This window comes from Urocampus carinirostris, chromosome 3, assembly GCF_059441175.1.
Source record: "Urocampus carinirostris isolate Australia breed hairy pipefish chromosome 3, RoL_Ucar_1.0, whole genome shotgun sequence".
NCBI lineage: Eukaryota > Metazoa > Chordata > Actinopteri > Syngnathiformes > Syngnathidae > Urocampus > Urocampus carinirostris.
The window spans coordinates 57,185,857-57,203,054 of NC_142351.1; the positions used below are offsets into that span (position 1 = coordinate 57,185,857).

At 38.2% G+C, this 17,198-nt stretch overlaps 1 protein-coding gene across 3 annotated transcripts in view; it reads right to left on the bottom strand.

The window, feature by feature from the left end:
• Positions 1 to 13,199: 13,199 nt before the first annotated feature.
• The window catches only part of gpd2 (glycerol-3-phosphate dehydrogenase 2 (mitochondrial)), a 33,004-nt gene continuing 29,005 nt past the window's right edge, over positions 13,200 to 17,198 (bottom strand). For all 3 annotated transcript variants that reach the window (XM_088332624.1, XM_088332621.1, XM_088332625.1), the window contains one exon: positions 13,200 to 16,666. In XM_088332624.1, the coding sequence (XP_088188750.1) occupies positions 16,541 to 16,666 (126 nt within the window). In that variant the 3' untranslated portion in view covers positions 13,200 to 16,540. The remainder of the gene's footprint in view (positions 16,667 to 17,198) is intronic.

A 17,198-nucleotide genomic window follows, 5' to 3' on the forward strand; every position in this document is an offset into this window, starting at 1 on the left:
ACACATTTATTCACCTTATTGTTTTGTTTATATATATAGATCTAGATTGTAACTAATTTGCATGATATAATGGTGACAACAATATAATAACAATTACAACATTCAACAATATCAATAAGCATCGTTATAGTTGATAATAATAACAATAACAGCAACAACAACCACAAAAATAAGAATCCTGATAATAGTTATAAAATTATAAGCTTAATTATTACATTGACCCATCTATGGACCGTATAAGGCTTCTTTTCCAACATAATTTGGATATAAATAATTCTATTACTACTAATAATAATAATAGTCACATAACAGTTATAATGATAATAATAATAATCATCATCATCATCATCGTAATAGTTGTAAAAATACCAGATTAGTTATAAGTTTTACCCATCGATTAACTCTGCAATCCTACGTATCACTAAATACCATTAAGGCACTAATAATAATGCCAATAATAGCAATAACAATAATAACAGTTATGATCATAATAATTACGATAATATTGATGATAATAACTAGGGTAATTATTGGCTAAAGCCATCAATTTGCTATGTAATACCGGAGTTCTAATCGCTAAATATCATTCAGACCGGATTTTTTTCCCTCTCTGTACTTTGACAGTATTGTTTTTTGTATTTGTATTTCAACAGGTGAATATGTAAACATTGTTTGCGCTCATCCTGTAATATGCTCCAACGTTTTACTCCACATACAGACACTCACATACTTTCCTGGTGGTTCTCGCCTGTTGGATCTTGAATTTATCACATCCTCTCAAGTTAAAGCTTCCTTCTTTTCATGTGAATAATTTTGGGATGTTCCCTGGCAGTACATCTTTGTTCACTTCAAATAGTAGTTATGAACTGGAAAACTCCACTACATAAAACAGTTTTAATAATTTAGTCTGCAGAAATAAAATATTTTTGTGTTCACTGCATCCTGCCCCGTGCACAGTTCTTATTGCATGTTTTTGAGTATAAAAAAAAGGAATGGATTGAACTTTTATAATTATTGCCCCAGACTTCTGCACATATTGTTTCCTCGCAGTCAAATAACTTTTAATCCATCCCAAAGCCACTCCCCTGCTGCCACATCAGTCCAATTTTGTGAATAGTATAAAATGATGAATGATATTAAATGGTTTTGCTATTGGTAATTTCTTCTTTGCCTTAAAACCCAATTGACTTTCGTTATTTAATTTATGTTTATCTATGAATTTGTCAAGTTTATTAGTTAACGATTTTGGTAATTTTTGGAGAACCAAGAGAGCAGAAATATCTGTCTGTAACAAAGATGTGTTTGTTCCATTTTTGTATATTGGTATAACTTTGGCTATTTTCATTTTATCTAAAAAATTCCCTGTAAGAAAATTATTGATTACATACTATATGTAGGTTAATGGGTTTTTAATGATACGTATAGTTTACTTAACTACTACTATTATATCTGTGTCAAAACAATCGGTTGATGTTCATTCTTACAGTTGTTTACCGTGTCTATTATCTCTATTACTCCACACAAACTAATGGTCTTTGAATTTATTTTTATCAGTGACTGGAATCGTTTACTACTGAACTCTAGAATATTCGCAGCTAGTTTTGGTCCCACATTTAAGAAAAACTATTCAAATCTCCCACACTTTGATTTCAATTTTACTTGTCACCGTTCTTATCAATGACAGAGTTTGGATATGGATTACTTACTTTATAACCTTTTATCATAGAATTTAATATTCCCCAAATTCCTGTAATATTGCTTTTGTCCTCATGCAATAAATTAGTATAATATGATTTATTACTAGCTCTTAACATGCCCGTCAATTTGTTTTTATACATCATATATTAGGATTCAGCTTCCTTGGTTCTTGATATAATGAATTTTCTTTATAAAGTGTTTTTCTTCTTCCAAACATTGTATACACCCTTAGTTATCCACAAATGTTTTACTGATTTATTGTTGATATCAATTTGTCTCATTGGTGATTATACCCTCTAGTGAATATCTCCACACATATATCAGAGGCCCAATCCACATTGTCTGTACCACAAATAGTATTCCAGTTTTGTTTAATTAAGTCCTCATGAAGTGTTTTAATTGTCTCTCCAGTACTTATTTGTTTGTAAATATAATATATAGTTGATTTTGATCACACACTGTAAAGACTGGCAGGTGGTCAGAAATATCACAAACCAATAATCCACGTTTGCAAATTCAATATTATTTGTTATTGTCACGATCGCCCATTGCCCTCACTTGGGCTCACTCCAGCTGCCAGCTGATGCTCGTTGCCTGATTGGCTTCCTTCCTATTTAAACTCAGTGCTCTCATTCACATCTTGTCAGTCCGTCTACGGACCTCTGCACTTGCAAGACTTGTATTTTTGACTCTGTCGTGTATCCAGTATCCGGTGTTCATCCCGCCTTTCTCGTCTTGTCCGGTATCTTGCTCCAGTCTCCAGTATCCGGTATCGATCTTGCCTGTCTCGTCCTGTCCGGTATCTTGCTCCAGTCCCCAGTATCCTGTATCGATCCCGTCTGTCTTGTCCTGTCCGGTATCTTGCTCCAGTATCCTGTATCGATTCTGTCTATCCTGCCCTGTCCGGTCTCTTGCTCATGTATCCAGTATCCGGTATCAATCCCATCCGTCCCGTCTTTTCCGGTATCTTGCTCCAGTATCCAGTATCTGGTATTGATCCCGCCTGTCACGTCCTGTCCAGTATCTTGCTCCAGTCTCCAGTATCCGGTATTGATATTGCCTGTCTCGTCCTGTTCGGTATCTTGCTCCAGTCTTCAGTATCCAGTATCGATCCCGCCTGTCTTGTCCTGCCAGGTATCTTGCTCCGGTATCCAGTATCCGGTATCGATCCTGTCTGTCCCGTCCTGTCCGGTTTCCTGCTCGTGTATCCAGTATCCGGTATCAATCCCGTCTGTCCTGTCCGGTCCGCTATCCTGCCCGTGCGACCAGTATCCGGTATTGATGCCGTCTGTCCCGTCCTTTCCGATATCTTGCTGTTGTATCCAGGATCGGTCCTGTCAGGTATCCTATATTTGGTATCGATCCCATATGTCCCGTCCGGTTTCCATCTCTTCTGCCCAGCGATTGCCGAATCGCTGGCGTTTGAGTTCCCGCGCATGACTGCTCTGTTCCCGTAAAATAAAGCTTGTGTGAAAATGTTACGCGTCTGGGTCCACCGTCTGTTTGGGTTGTAACATGTAAAGATATTTCAATAAGTGTAAAGTAATTTTATTAGGTCTTAATATAGTTTGGTGTACATTCTGTTAATACAGCCATCAGTGTTTTTGTGTTTGTTTGGATTTATCAGGTCAATGTTGAAATTGCCACAGTATTTAGTTTATGATGTAAAAACTCCAAGTATTGTTAAGTAAACGAGGAAGAATTATAATAGTAAATAAAGATACCCATTTAGCTATTTTCCATTTTATTTCCATGCTGTGCCTCATCTACCTCCCCTGGCTGCAAGTCCTTGGTTCCGGTTCATTTGAATAATGGCAAATACCAGCACCTGGTCGAAGTTCAGCAGAAGATCAAACACCGCCGGCACTCGACAACCTTTCTCCTTAAACACCAGATTTGTTACCGCTCTATTTTGCCCTTTTTTTCCCTCACCGCTGCCTTACAGCTTGGCTTCTCTCACTTGATGGAAGACAAAGAACAGGAAAAGGGGGCTTTGTGTGAGGGTGGCAAAAGGTCACTTCCGGCACACACGCCCGAAAAGATCACTTCCTGCCCGGGGCTTAGCATCTTCAGTGATGCTTGGAGGGAATATGTCAGCAAGAATACGAAGGACCAACAAAGACAGATCTAGAGACTGAATCGTACCTTAACACCACATAAAGAAGACTCCCACGTGACACGCTTAAGAAAATCATTAGTGTCGAAAATACGCCATCCATTTTTAAACGTCCGACAAAAAGGTACTAAAACCAAAGTCTGCTACTAAAATTTGAGATTCATGGGTCATGTCATTTAATCAAATGTAAAAACATTTGTGAACCAGAATGGTTGTGCACCATTGGAGCATGATCCACGTTGAGACATGAAACTATTTTTGGATGGCGTTTTCCTTTTTGAGAATGGAAAACCCAAAGATTAAGAGGAAGTCCAGATGGAGACTAAAATCCTGAAATTGTGTCGATGTTCAATGTTGTGTTGCCCTGGGAAAGAATGTCTTTATGGGAAAAATTCTAGATTCAACAAAACCATTTTTGGATATTGTTTACATCTAGGAGATCATTTTTCAACAACTGTGGAAGTGTGTCGCATAGTCTGCCATGGAAAATGATCCAATTTGTGTTCCTGTGCTAAAAAGCACAAGAAGGACTAAAAACTACGCATGCTTAGAGTGACCATAGGTCATTATTTGTCTTCCAATTTTTTTGTTAAAGGTTTAGTAAGGTTTTTAGGTGCCAGTTGCAGCAAGATAGCTTACAGTTATGTTCACTCTCTAGGTGAGGGTCATGTTACATAAGATAAATGCTCATTTCGGACCCTATGATTTTCAATTATTTACATTAAGTGTTTTTTTTTCACTAGCAGGTGCTAAAGACACACACTGCCCAATTAGGGTAAGATGAATGAACTCACAGCAATAATAATCAACAGGAATGCAAATACTGTTCTCGGTAACAAGACTGTAACACATTACTAACACACTTCGTACTGTCGTTAAGACTTGATGCGTTACTATGTTCGCTTCCTTTGAAAAACCCGACTGATGTGGTCGATACCGGACAGGACAGGACAGCAGGATCGACAAAGGACACAGACACAGGAGACTAGAGTGCGATATGACAGAGGATGAGAAAGACGGGGTTGATACCCGATACTGGAGATTTTAGCAAGGTAAAAGACAGGGCGAGACAGACGAGATCGATACCAGACACTGGAGACTTCAGTCCGATAGCAAGCAGGACGAGATAGACAGGAACAATACCAGACAGAATACACAAGCAGGAATTTGGACAGAGTCATGACACACGTCTTGCGGGTGCAGAGGTGCTTTGACGGACTGACAAAGGGTAAGTGAGAGCGCTGAGCTTAAATAGGAGGGAAGCCAATCAGTCAATGAGCCCAATCGGGCGGGGCCAATTGGCAACCGTCTCACATTCCAGGACGTGGCACCTGAAGGATGTTAACATTTACCTAAAACTGAAACTAAATACAGTTATGGTGGCGCCGTCTCGGTGACAAAATTGGTATGGGTAATGGGTGTAATGGGTAATTACTTTTTAAAAGAAATAATTAGTAACTAATGACTGTATTTTAGTCACACCCTGTCATGATTACCAAAATGAAGACACATGGGACTATCGTTTAGCGCGCAGGAGCGCGCTCTCTGATTGGCTGGCACTCTCCTCTTAAGCTGTCAGCACCCAGAGGAGAGTGTCAGACCGTACTTGTGTCTCTCTGTGTGTTTTGGCAGATTCCAGTATCAAAGACCGCTCCTGTTTGATTCCTGCCTGCCTTCGGTTTCGACCTGTTTCTGTCCCATGTTTACGACCTGCTCACCTGCCCTGGCCATCGACCCACCCGCTAAGCCGTATCGATTCTGCCTACCTGTCACGGAACTACCATTCCGTCCAATGCTGCTAGCGACCAACAACCATCGGCTTCCAAAGCAAGCTCTGTCTGCTCAATCCAAGATTCCTTTAAAACAAACGCAATTGGGTCCGAGATTCCGTCCTGGTTCCTGACACACCCAACACTGGCTATATATTATACTCAACTCAAATTGCTGATCCAAACAACCAAAAATGTTCAAAAGAAAATCTTGAAAATGATCGGGGCATCCAATTTTCTTCATATGAATATTTCAAAAACGACTTCTAAAAACTCTCTTGAATTCAATGAAATGGCCCACATTCCATCATGAAAAGGAGCTTTGTCCCCAAGCTTCCAGTCACGACATGTTATACAATATGACCAAGAATGTCTGGAGGAATTCTTATCAAGTAGAATAAGCACAAAAGAAAGGTCCGGATTCGCATCTGCAATTTGGTACCTGTCACTGTTTCACTCTCAAAGTTCTTTTGTCTGGGATTTATGTGCGCTTAGCCATTTTGAAGACTGGAAAGCGCTCTCGTGCAACGAGGTGAAGCCCACGTTGAGATGCAGCTAAATGTCAGGACACCTTGCGGAATGGAACGCAGTTTTCTTCCGGTAAAGTTCAAAACATAAATCCTACACCACTGTGGCTCAATGCACAGCATAAAATACATTCTCACCCCTTGGCAGAACATCTTGTCCATCCTGAGCATCATTTTTTTACATTTTACACCAGTAAGACAAGCTGCCTGTATTAGCAAATTCTTTTGAAACCCGCTACGAGTTTGCATTTCACTGTCCTTTTTGTATAATAAAAAAGAAAAGATAGCAAGATGAATATAATTTTCTGACAATTTGTAGGGGCTTTTTTTTCTATTATTTTTTTTGCAGGGATGTCACGGTTGCCCATTGCCCTCACCTGGGCCCACTCGTTTGGCGCCAGCGACGCGGCTCGTTCCCTGATTGGCTTCCCTCCTATTTAAGATCAGTGCTCTCACTCACCCTTTGTCAGTCTGTCAACAAACCTCTGCACCCACAAGACATGTGTTTTCACTCTGTACGGTATCTGCTCGATCCCGTCTACCTGTTTGATATTGGACTCCAGTCTCCAGTGTCTGGTATCGTTCCCGTCTGTGTCGTCCTGTCTGATACATTGCTATAATCTCCAGTATCAGGTATCGTTCCCGTCTATCTCATCCTGTTTCTTATCGGACTCCAGTCTCCAGTGTCTGGTATCTATCCCATCTGTCTCCTCCTGTCTGATACCTTGCTACTATCTCCGCTATCCGGGCTCAATCCCGTCTGTCTCGTCTTGTCTGATATCAGTCCCCAGTATCCTGTATCTGATATTGATACTGTCTGTCCCGTCCTGTCCGGTATCAACCCCGTCTGTCTGGTATCTGCTCGTGTATCTGGTATCGGTCTTGTCGGCCTCTGGCTTCCTGTTGTTCCACGCCGGACTTCTGCCTTACTTCTTCCGCCTAGCGGTCGCCGAATCACTGCCGTTTGTGTTAACGTGCATGACTGCCCCATTCCCATAAAATAAAGCTTGTGTGAGAAATTTTACGCATCTGGGTCCTCCTCCTGTTCCGGTTAGACAAGGGAAATGAATCTGCCGATAAAAGCATCCTCAGTCATGGTATCTATACCTTAGAATACGCCCCTGTATCAGCCCGACGTAATATCTGTACTTGATTTGTTTTAACTTAAAGGTGAGGTCCCCTTAAAAAGTTCAAAGTGTCTCTTTAAGTATGTGTTAACAAGGCCCGACTAAGTTCAAAGAGCCTTTGTATTTTTTTCCCACTGCACCTATCTTCTTATTTTATCAAAGTTGTTTCAGGACACGCAACGCTTTAGAAAGCATGGGTGAAGGGGGGGGGGGTGTAGGGGGATCTCACCCTCATTTTAGCATTTTTTTTTTTTTTAGTCTAGCATGAAAATGGCAAAAGTGTTTTTTGTATTTTGTATTTTTCTCATTTGTTTTTCTCTTTTTAGTCATGTTGCAACAAATATCACACAGGAAAAAATCACCTGAAAAGAAAAAAGGGATGACAGGTTGAAGCTAGAAGCTTACAAGAGACCCGTCCACAAAATAACTTCTTCAATCAATCATGTGAACAAATGATCACATCATTATAACAATCATTTGTTAATCCAATAAAAATGGCAACATTTTGAATCAGTCCCTGGTTCTATTTCTTTATTTAACAGTACACAGGGCGCACCCCAGGATATGTTACATTCCATCAATTCGTTCAGCATTTTGTAGTCCATTTCTTATAGCTTATTGTATCGAGTCCATGACATCCTCTTTCCTTGTTTTGGACATCTTTCGTATTTGTCTATTGTAGGTTTATAAGAGAGAAGAAAAAAAACACAGCAGCAGATAAAAACAAAAAATTCCAAAAGCAATAGAAAGGGAGTGAAGAGAAGAAAAAAAATTACGGAGGAGTCTGAAAAGGTCTGTCCTTGTGAGACTCAGGAAGAAAAGTTCGGTTTTAAATACAGTTAAAATTCAAACCCAATGCCCAGAAATGATGAAGCGCATCTAAGATATCTATATACTTGATGAATGATCTGTTGTTCGTTATTTTGACTATTTAGCATTACATCATTATCACTGTCAGCCAATAATGTTGATTTTCTTTTGATACCCACACCCTAAGGCGTTTTCCGCCTTTTGTAACTAAAGCTTTAGTCCCTGTTCACAGGATACAAAAGCAGACTAGCTTAAGCCAGATTTGCTCATGGATGGGGCTATCCAACGGGGTGATTCATTCAATGTTAAATTTTGTAACACATTTAAAAGCAGTTTATGGACAGTCCTTTTTGTATAACAATGATGGTAAACCACTTCAGTCATTGCTCAAGATCATTCTTGCAGCCATTGTTGTGGAGCTGATTTGTGCCCAGAATGTTCTGTAGTAAAACCTTCAAAGGACGTGCTCATCAGCAGCTCTTATTTTGACTGACCTTTCGTCTCATAAACCCGATAGAAAGACAAATAAGAAAAGCCGTTCCTCAACAATCTCAATTTGAATCTGAGTATGATCAGATGAAGGGTGTAGTTTTGGCATGGACGAAGAGGGACATGTCCCCACTAATACTCTTGTCCCTACCAAGAGTATGTAATCACCTCAAAAAAGGATCTATTGATCAACTACTTGTTCATCTAGCAAAGCAAAAAGGGTTAAATTGGGTTCTATGCTGATGCATGTATGTACAGTATATGACCAATGGCTGTGCCTTTCCTTTATGTCACAAGACTTTTGATTGGTTAATCGGTCAGCTCAATGTGCTTATTTAGTTATATGTCACTTGTTGCAAACTATAGCCTGTACGTGGGGTAAGGGGCGTGGCTCATAGAGGAACAACAAACCAACAGGGGTGTGGATGAGACCACAGCCACAGAAAAAATTGGATGGTTTTATTTGTAAAATAATTTCTGCAATATGCCATGCCTGGAGTAAAAACAAAACATATCTTCTTGATTGCTGAATATAAGCAAATATATTGTTGAAGAAATAAGCAATCTGTAAGCAGCAAGACAGTTTGGTGGAGATAAGAACAATGTCAGACGATGGAAAAAAGATACCTCATTGGATATTGCACTGAAATTACACAAACGTGCAAACAGATCATAATGGTACCCAGAAATGGAGAACGACATCTCCAGGTGGTTTGATGAACCTTTTCAACCTGCTACTGTCAGGGAAAAGACTAGGGGGTGTCACAATCACGCGGATCCGGAACACCTGTGCTCAGGATTTGGCGCCAACAGCCAGGACAGCTGATCGGCGCACCCTGTCCATTTAAATCCTCAGCTTCCGGAAACAACTTGTCTGATTGTACTATGCTACCTGTTGCCATCTGCTCTGAAAGCCCGTACCTCCGAACCTTTGCCTGCCTCCTGTTTTTCTACTTGATCTCTGTTGCCGACCCGTTTCCGAATTTGCCTTCGACCTGCCCTGCCCGTCTGATTCCTGACCACATTTCCGAACACAAACGCCCTTCTTCTCCAGCTCTGACCAACAACAGGACGATACCGCCTGTCCGCGACCATTCCCGCCAAGCCTTCGCCCGCCTGTCAAGCTTCGTCCATCCGTCAAACAACGGATCGAAGAATCACGTCTTGTCATTCCTTCCTTCCAATAAAAACCAAGAAACGAGTGCAAGTAATCTCAGTTTTCCTTCCGTCCTGCCTGACAGGGGGTATCAGAGAAAATACTAGCAAGCTCATGGACAACTTCTTCCATAAGGCTGTCAGGACTCTCTTCCTAAACTAACCCCTTAGACCCCCTGTGCCTTCTGCCAAATCAATGCAAAACTGTTTTATTTAGATTCCGGCAATACTTAGTAATTTTTTGAAAACTTAAATACTCCATATGCATACTTATTTTTTTTGTTTTTTTTACCTTGCTGCTCTGTGTTATCTTTATTGTGCAAGGGTTTGCATGCAGGAAAGAAGTAATTTTCTCTGTGCCGTATGTTGTACCTATAGCACATTTGACAATAAAGTTTGAGTTGAAGAACAGAGACAAAATGGATATGTAGTGTCTTGGCAAAGCTTACTAGCTCTGAAGATTGCGCAAGCCAACAAATATGCTATTACAGGTCAGTGTACATGTTTTCTTCAATTTCTTTCAGTATGTGGCTACTTTAAAGTAGTATAAGCGTGTCTGCTTTAATGCAATGTAGGGTTATATTTGAGCATATCTTGGATCCCTTGACCACAAGGTTGTAGGGGCCCCATTTTACGTGGCGTGTTTTGGGCAAGAACAGCATGGCGACGCCCATCCTTCTCCAGGCCAATCTAATACGGTATTTAATCTGTGGCAGTTGTGTCTATGGGGGTGGGAAGGGAGTGGGTATTGTTTTATGATTTGGTCCACACCAATAACATACAGTGCAGTGAAAAATTATTTGCCTGCTTCCTGAATTTTATGTGTTTTTGTAATTGTATTACTCACAAAGGTTTCCAATAATCTAACCCATCTTGATACCACACAGAGACAACCCAATAAAATAAGAAATGCAGTTTGGAAATATTGATTCCATTTATTAAAGCACAAAGACCTAGGCCTAGATGACTATCTGGGCCTATTTGAAAAAGTATTTGCTAAATGGCATCATTGGGAATTCCCAGGCTGCTGCCACAAAAGTGCACGAATAGTCATCTCACATTTGCCAAGTGTTTTTATTATCTTTTGGAGAGACTTTCTGTGGACTTAAGAGTCCAAAATGGAACTTTTTGGATTGTGTGAAGCCCATTTTAGCTGGTGTAAAAATGGCACAGCATTTGACAAAAAGAACATGTGGTGGTCAGTGTGATGGTCTGGGGCTCTTTTGCTGCCTCAGGACCTGGACATTTTGCTGTGGCTAATGCCATAATGAATTTTGGTGTTTTCCATAAGGTCCTAAAGGAGAATGCCCGGCCATCGGTTTGTGCCGTCAAACCTAAGAACTTTTGGATCATGGTAATCCGAAACACACCAGCAAGTCCACCTCTGATTTGCTCAAAAACAAAACAAAATGAAGGTTCTCGGGTGGCTGAGTCAAAGTACGGATTTAAATCCAAATGAAATGCTGTGATGTGACCTTAAACTGACAGTTCATGCTCGAAAACCTTCCAAGATGGTAGATTTCAAAAACAATTTAGCAAAAGAGTTGGCGAAAAATTCCTCCACAGCATTGTGAAAGTCTCATTACCAATTATTGTAGATGTTTGATTTCTGTTATTGCTGCCAAAGGTGGCCCAACTCACTATTACGTTCAAAAGGCAATTATTTTTTCTCATAGGGAAAGGTTTTATTTTCCTTTTGTGAGTTAATACATGGACTGAACATTTCAAAACTGCATTTTGTATTTCCTTGGCTTTTCTCTGTGTTATATTACAATTGGTCTGATGATTTGCAACCTTTGTGACTCATAAATATGCAAAAAACAGAGATCAGGCAGGGGGGACCAAAAAAAAATAAATTCACGGCACAGTCTACAAACCTCACTCGTATCATAATCTTTCCTTTTTGTCTTCCTATTCAGTATGAAAAAGGAGCTTCATCTGCGACTACATGTCATGCACATTTTTCCCAGGATTCATTTCAATTCATGGCTTACACGCACACTCAACTGTTGGCCTTTCCCAGGAAGAGCAGGCAAGCCACAGACGCCTCTGCAGCAAATTGTAATCGGAAGACTTAAAGCTGTCCATCAAATCTCGGCGTGACCTTTTGCAAGAATGGGCCGGCTGTTTGGTGAGTATGTTCCTGTCGTGGTATCCTCCAAAGAATTGATGATCAGGACATTTTGTTCAGCAAGAACCTGATCGGGTGTCTTCTGACACCTTGTAAAACCCATAGGAAACAAAATCCTCCTGTATTCGTCAACATTATATCGACTGTAAAGAAAATGCCACATTTGGCTAATTTTTCTCATTTTAAGGATTTTCGTTTCATATTTTACTTTTTTTTCAACTCCTTTTTCTTGATGGGATAATCTTGCTTATTTAATGTGTTTTTTTTATTTACCTCTCTTACTGTCATAATACATTTTATTATTAGTTCAGATATTTTTTTCAATTGTGGGTATATGGTATTACATTGATATATGATGTATTTTTAATTGAAATGATTTATCTTATTTTAGGTATTCTTTTAATTATTTGTTCGGGACACTGTTTTTGAATAAAATGAGAAAAACTAATGTAATATGAAAACAACAAAAAGAGAAAATTTACTCTTTTTTGGTATTATTTTTTTATCAATTATTCAAACCGTTATCATGGTAAAACTAAGATTTTAATCAAGAAACTTTCTGCGATTGACAAATCAAATAATTTAGCACATTTTCAGGCTTATTTATCTTGTTTTGTGGCAAATATGTTGTAAGAGAAATAAACAATGCCTTATTTAAAGAATCAGAAAGATATACATTTTAAAATAGGGCAATTAATTTTGATTTTCACTGCTTATTTTCTGCTGTTAAAAAAGGTGTGTATTATATTCTATATTATTCCTTGTTTTGTAATATTTTAAATATAAAGTTGAATTTAAAAAAAATGTATATATATATATATATATATATATATATATATATATAGGATATAGGTTAATATTATATATATATTGATTTCAGTACTCCAAACTTACAGTACTTAGATTTCTGATAAAGGAAAACATATCAAGCACTTGGCAAATCAGATCATTTAGTACATTTTCAGATTTATTTGTCTTATTTTATGACAGAAATATTATAAAAGACAAATAATATTTTTTTCTTATTCTACTATCTAAAAATTAGAAATAATATATTAAAGGAAGGATAGATATTTTTTTTCAGAATAGGGCATATATTTATTTGTCTTTTCAATGCTTTTTTCACCGTTGTAAAATAAGGTGTATTTTAAAATATTTTTTTTGTAATACCTTGAATTTAATGTTGGATTCAACTAATATGTCGATTTCAGTACTAATTACAAGAATTAGATTGAGAATACTACTCGTTAGAAAATGTAAAAAACATTTTTAGAGGCAGCCTTTTCCTCTACTATACTGTATGTTGTTCACGTGATGTCCTGTCTCGGGGGAATAATGTGACATAACATGTGACCCAAGAACTCACAAAGCTTTTTTTTTTGCGCAACAAGATACATTTTATTAGATAATTGTGTTGTATTTTCAAAAAAACAGCTCAGAACAACTCTCACAGTCCAAGAGAAAAAAAAAACCCGGAACATGATTCTCTTTGAGCCTAGATAAAGCTGTAATTTCATCCAATAGGAGACAATAAAAACACATTTAAGACAATTTTGCTATGAGCTATTGTTGACAGGCAACGTTGGCAGCTTGACAGTACTGGCTGTCAAAATATGGAAAGAAAACACCAAAGTGACGACACACTCAAAACGCTCAATAGGATGGTCACAATTTGTACATAGAGGCACGTGTTGACATCAGTTTTCATGGACCAGTTTAGTGAAAACACACATTTTGCAAGCACGTGGATTTAATTCTGCACATTCTAGTCCGTAAAGCTCGCTCTAGCCCTTGTAAAAGTAGTCAAACGTTATGGCAGTAACCATCAAATTGGTTTTGTCTCAACCTGAGAAGGCACGCGTCCAACATTATTTCTTATCCTATGATGAACGATGTTGAAATTGTTGAAGTATAGCACCTTTTTGGGGTTTTTCACACCGAGAAAAAGAACGCCCCAAATGCAAAGTATTTAGAGTATATAAGCGTGCATTCATATAAAATCGTTTAAAATACAATCCCTTATAACCATGCTATTAAAATGACTGCAACAAAATGAATATCAATACAACTTTCAAAACCTCTCAATAAAATATCTTTAAATAAAATCCGAGAGTAGCATAAAAGGGACAGCGTGTATTGTTTAGAGCCTGTTGGTGATATAAAATGTCATTCCTTGAAGAAAACTATATTGATTTAAATCATAAGAAGAATGCAATAAGGATAAGAAAAACATGTATTTTTTTAAAATACTTGAAATTTTTATTTAATTTATATAACATAGACCTAACCCAAACGTAGCTGACATAATGGTTTTCGATCTTGCTGCTAAAGCAAAAATCTTGATTCTGGGGTGGCCGAGTCACGAAAGGCTGGGCAAAAAAAGAGAAGGGAAATTTTGCTTTATGGTAATTCAAAGCCTCAGTAGTTTGCCTTATCCATTGTGCTTTCAGCACTCGTTTTCAGTTGCACTACATTGTGATTTAGGATCTAGCATTAATATTGTCAAACGTCAATGAAGAACGGAATGACGCTTTACACATAGAGAAACAACAGTGACCAGATAATGAAGGTGCTGTACCTGAGTCAGGTCACGAAGCTTCTCCTGCTAGAGGTAACCATGTTTTCATGTGGGGGAGCAAATACAAAACTCCGTGAACCAATACGTAACATTTCGTAGTTAAATAAGACACACCTTTAAAGCCCCATTGTGTAGAATTTAACCACTAGATGGCACTGTAATGTCTAATGCAAATGAAAACCAGTGCTACAGAGCACAGCGTAGCGACAAGTTCCCTGACAAACGTACCTGCATCCTTAGCTATGGTTTCCACTATGTAAAGAAAAATACAAATGTCTTGACCTATATTTTTTTTAACATTGGTATGTTAGTTCAGGTATTTTTGCTTAATATTCAAATAAATGTTTTTTACTGAATGAAGTATTTTGTACCACTAGGAGGCACTAGATACACACTTTGCCTTTAAAGCAAGACACCTGTAAACATCAGTATCAGTTGGAGTTTGCAATAACTGCACATATTCATCTTTTTGGAGAATATTTCACACAACTAGACTAATAAAATATGGTGAGGTGCTTGCAAAAGTCTGTGAAGTAAAGAAAAAAAGAAGGGAGTGCATCAAATGGGTAAAAATAGATTTTTTAAACTTTAAAATATATTAAGTATATTTCTGAAATTCTCTATAATTAAAAGTTATACATTTTAAATAAAACTATAAAAAAAATGTAACTACATCAAAGCTGACCATATTGAATTTAATCGTAATGCCACTGAATCAAACCAATCAAATTGTTTCTTTTTCTAATCAAAGGGTCCTTGATTTGATTCAGACCCCACACATTGAAAACCGTAACAAATCTTCTGTACAGTCGATGACATTTGCAGTTTTACTACCGGAACTTAAGGAATTTGTATCGAGAACAACGCGCTTGTTTGTATCTTTTGAAACGTGAGGTTAGATACTGTAAAATCCGGACTATAAACCATTACTTTTTCTTAGGTTTAGCACCGAGGGACTTGAACCACAATAAATATTCCAAATATACATCATTTACAACTACAAAAAATACTACGCACAAAGCAATATAATTTGGTAGGGAAATTGGAGCGTTTCATGAATAATTTAGTCATTTCGTGGACTCGCCCAGTCGTGAGAAACATTCATAAGTGGCCGTAAACTACGCCTGTTAAAATGGAACATCATGAACACATCAACCACCAGAGGGCTCTTCAACTACACAAATAAACTTTAACCTGTTCATTTAACAACTTGAAGTGCCCAGTTAGTGATATTTTACTTCAATGTTGCTGCTGCGTTACTGCCACGTTACAGGCACAGTTTGTAAGGAAAAGTTAAGGTATGTTATTAAACCCTTGAGAACTCTTTTCACGTACAGTTTTATATGGTAAATATATCATTCGGCAATGTGGGCACCTGGAGCTTTTTACGAAAGTAATGAAAAACAAAATTCAACCTAACATTTTTAACAACGCCGTTAGTGATGTTTTACTGCCGGGTTGCATAGTTTTACTGCCACTGTTTGGTAAAAAAAGGTATACTAGATAAAATATATCATTAAAACTTTAAAATCTCTTTTCACGTACAGTTTCTCACGATAAAGATATAATTTAACAATATGGGGCACTGCAGATAATAGTCTGATGTAGCTTAGTAACTTAAAAAATGGTTTTCCTTGACAAAAGTAATGGGTACAGAAAATAGTCAGTTTTTACAGTATTTTACCCAATTCGAGTTACTTTTTGACCTTGTTGTTTGAGAAGCCTATGCTAATAATTCTACGTAATCAGCGCCTTTGCCCGTGTTTCCTTTGTAATTAGCATCAAATCAGATGTTAGAAATCTAAGAGATTGTGGACAAAAAAGGATTTCATTTCAATAAGATGAGCAGAAAATGCAAAGCAATCAGTGTTGACTTTAAAAAAGGAGGGGTTAAGAACTATGAAGGTGGATATAGCAACGATTTGATTGAAAAAATATCATAAGACGCTATAAATAGTCACATTGTGCGCTGTGAAACGGCGGAGGCACCTAATGAGGAAAACAAATCTCAATCATTGCATTGTATTTCACCCAAAACACACTCGGAAGCAGCGCCCGTTTGTTCTTGATTCGTCCAAATTCCCGACGTCCCTGATTGCATTGTCATTCAAACAAGATTGGCGGTGAAGAGCCGGCGGACTCAGACTCCGCCCCCGCTCCGGTCTACCGTCACGGGGCCCCTCTTATTGAGAGTCTCCTCGGCGGACTTCATCAAGATGGCCAGGCGACTATCCGACACGTGGCCCTTCTTGACGGCGCTCATCAGCTGCACGGCAGACCACAAAACAAGAAAAGTGAGTGTGCACTCATGACACCGGAGAGTGCAAAAGGATCCGGTCGATGCACGGCGTTTGAAAAAGATGTCCGTCCCCGTTCACATGCTCCAGTAAACCCAACACCAGTTAGGTTTTTCTCATGTTTTAAAGGCGAACTGGGTAGGTAAGCTGTCACAACTCCACCGATTTGTAATACACAATCTCTGAATACTCTCTCCAAAAATAAGTAAATGATTCCAAGCGCTTCTTAGACATCTCAATGAATTTGATTTGCATTCAAATCATTGTTAGCAGAAATTAATTTAAGAAATATATTTGAAAATACAAATAATCAAAGTTGTTTGATACTTTCAGACTGTATATTCAAACATAAAGGAAAGAGATGACCAACTCTGGCAGTTATTTTGGATATTTTATTTTTGTTGATTTGTTGTTGATTGTTGTTGATTATTTTTTTTCTACTTTTCTATATTTAAAACACGTGCTTCAACTAAATCGTCCTGTTAAATTTATATGCGTTTA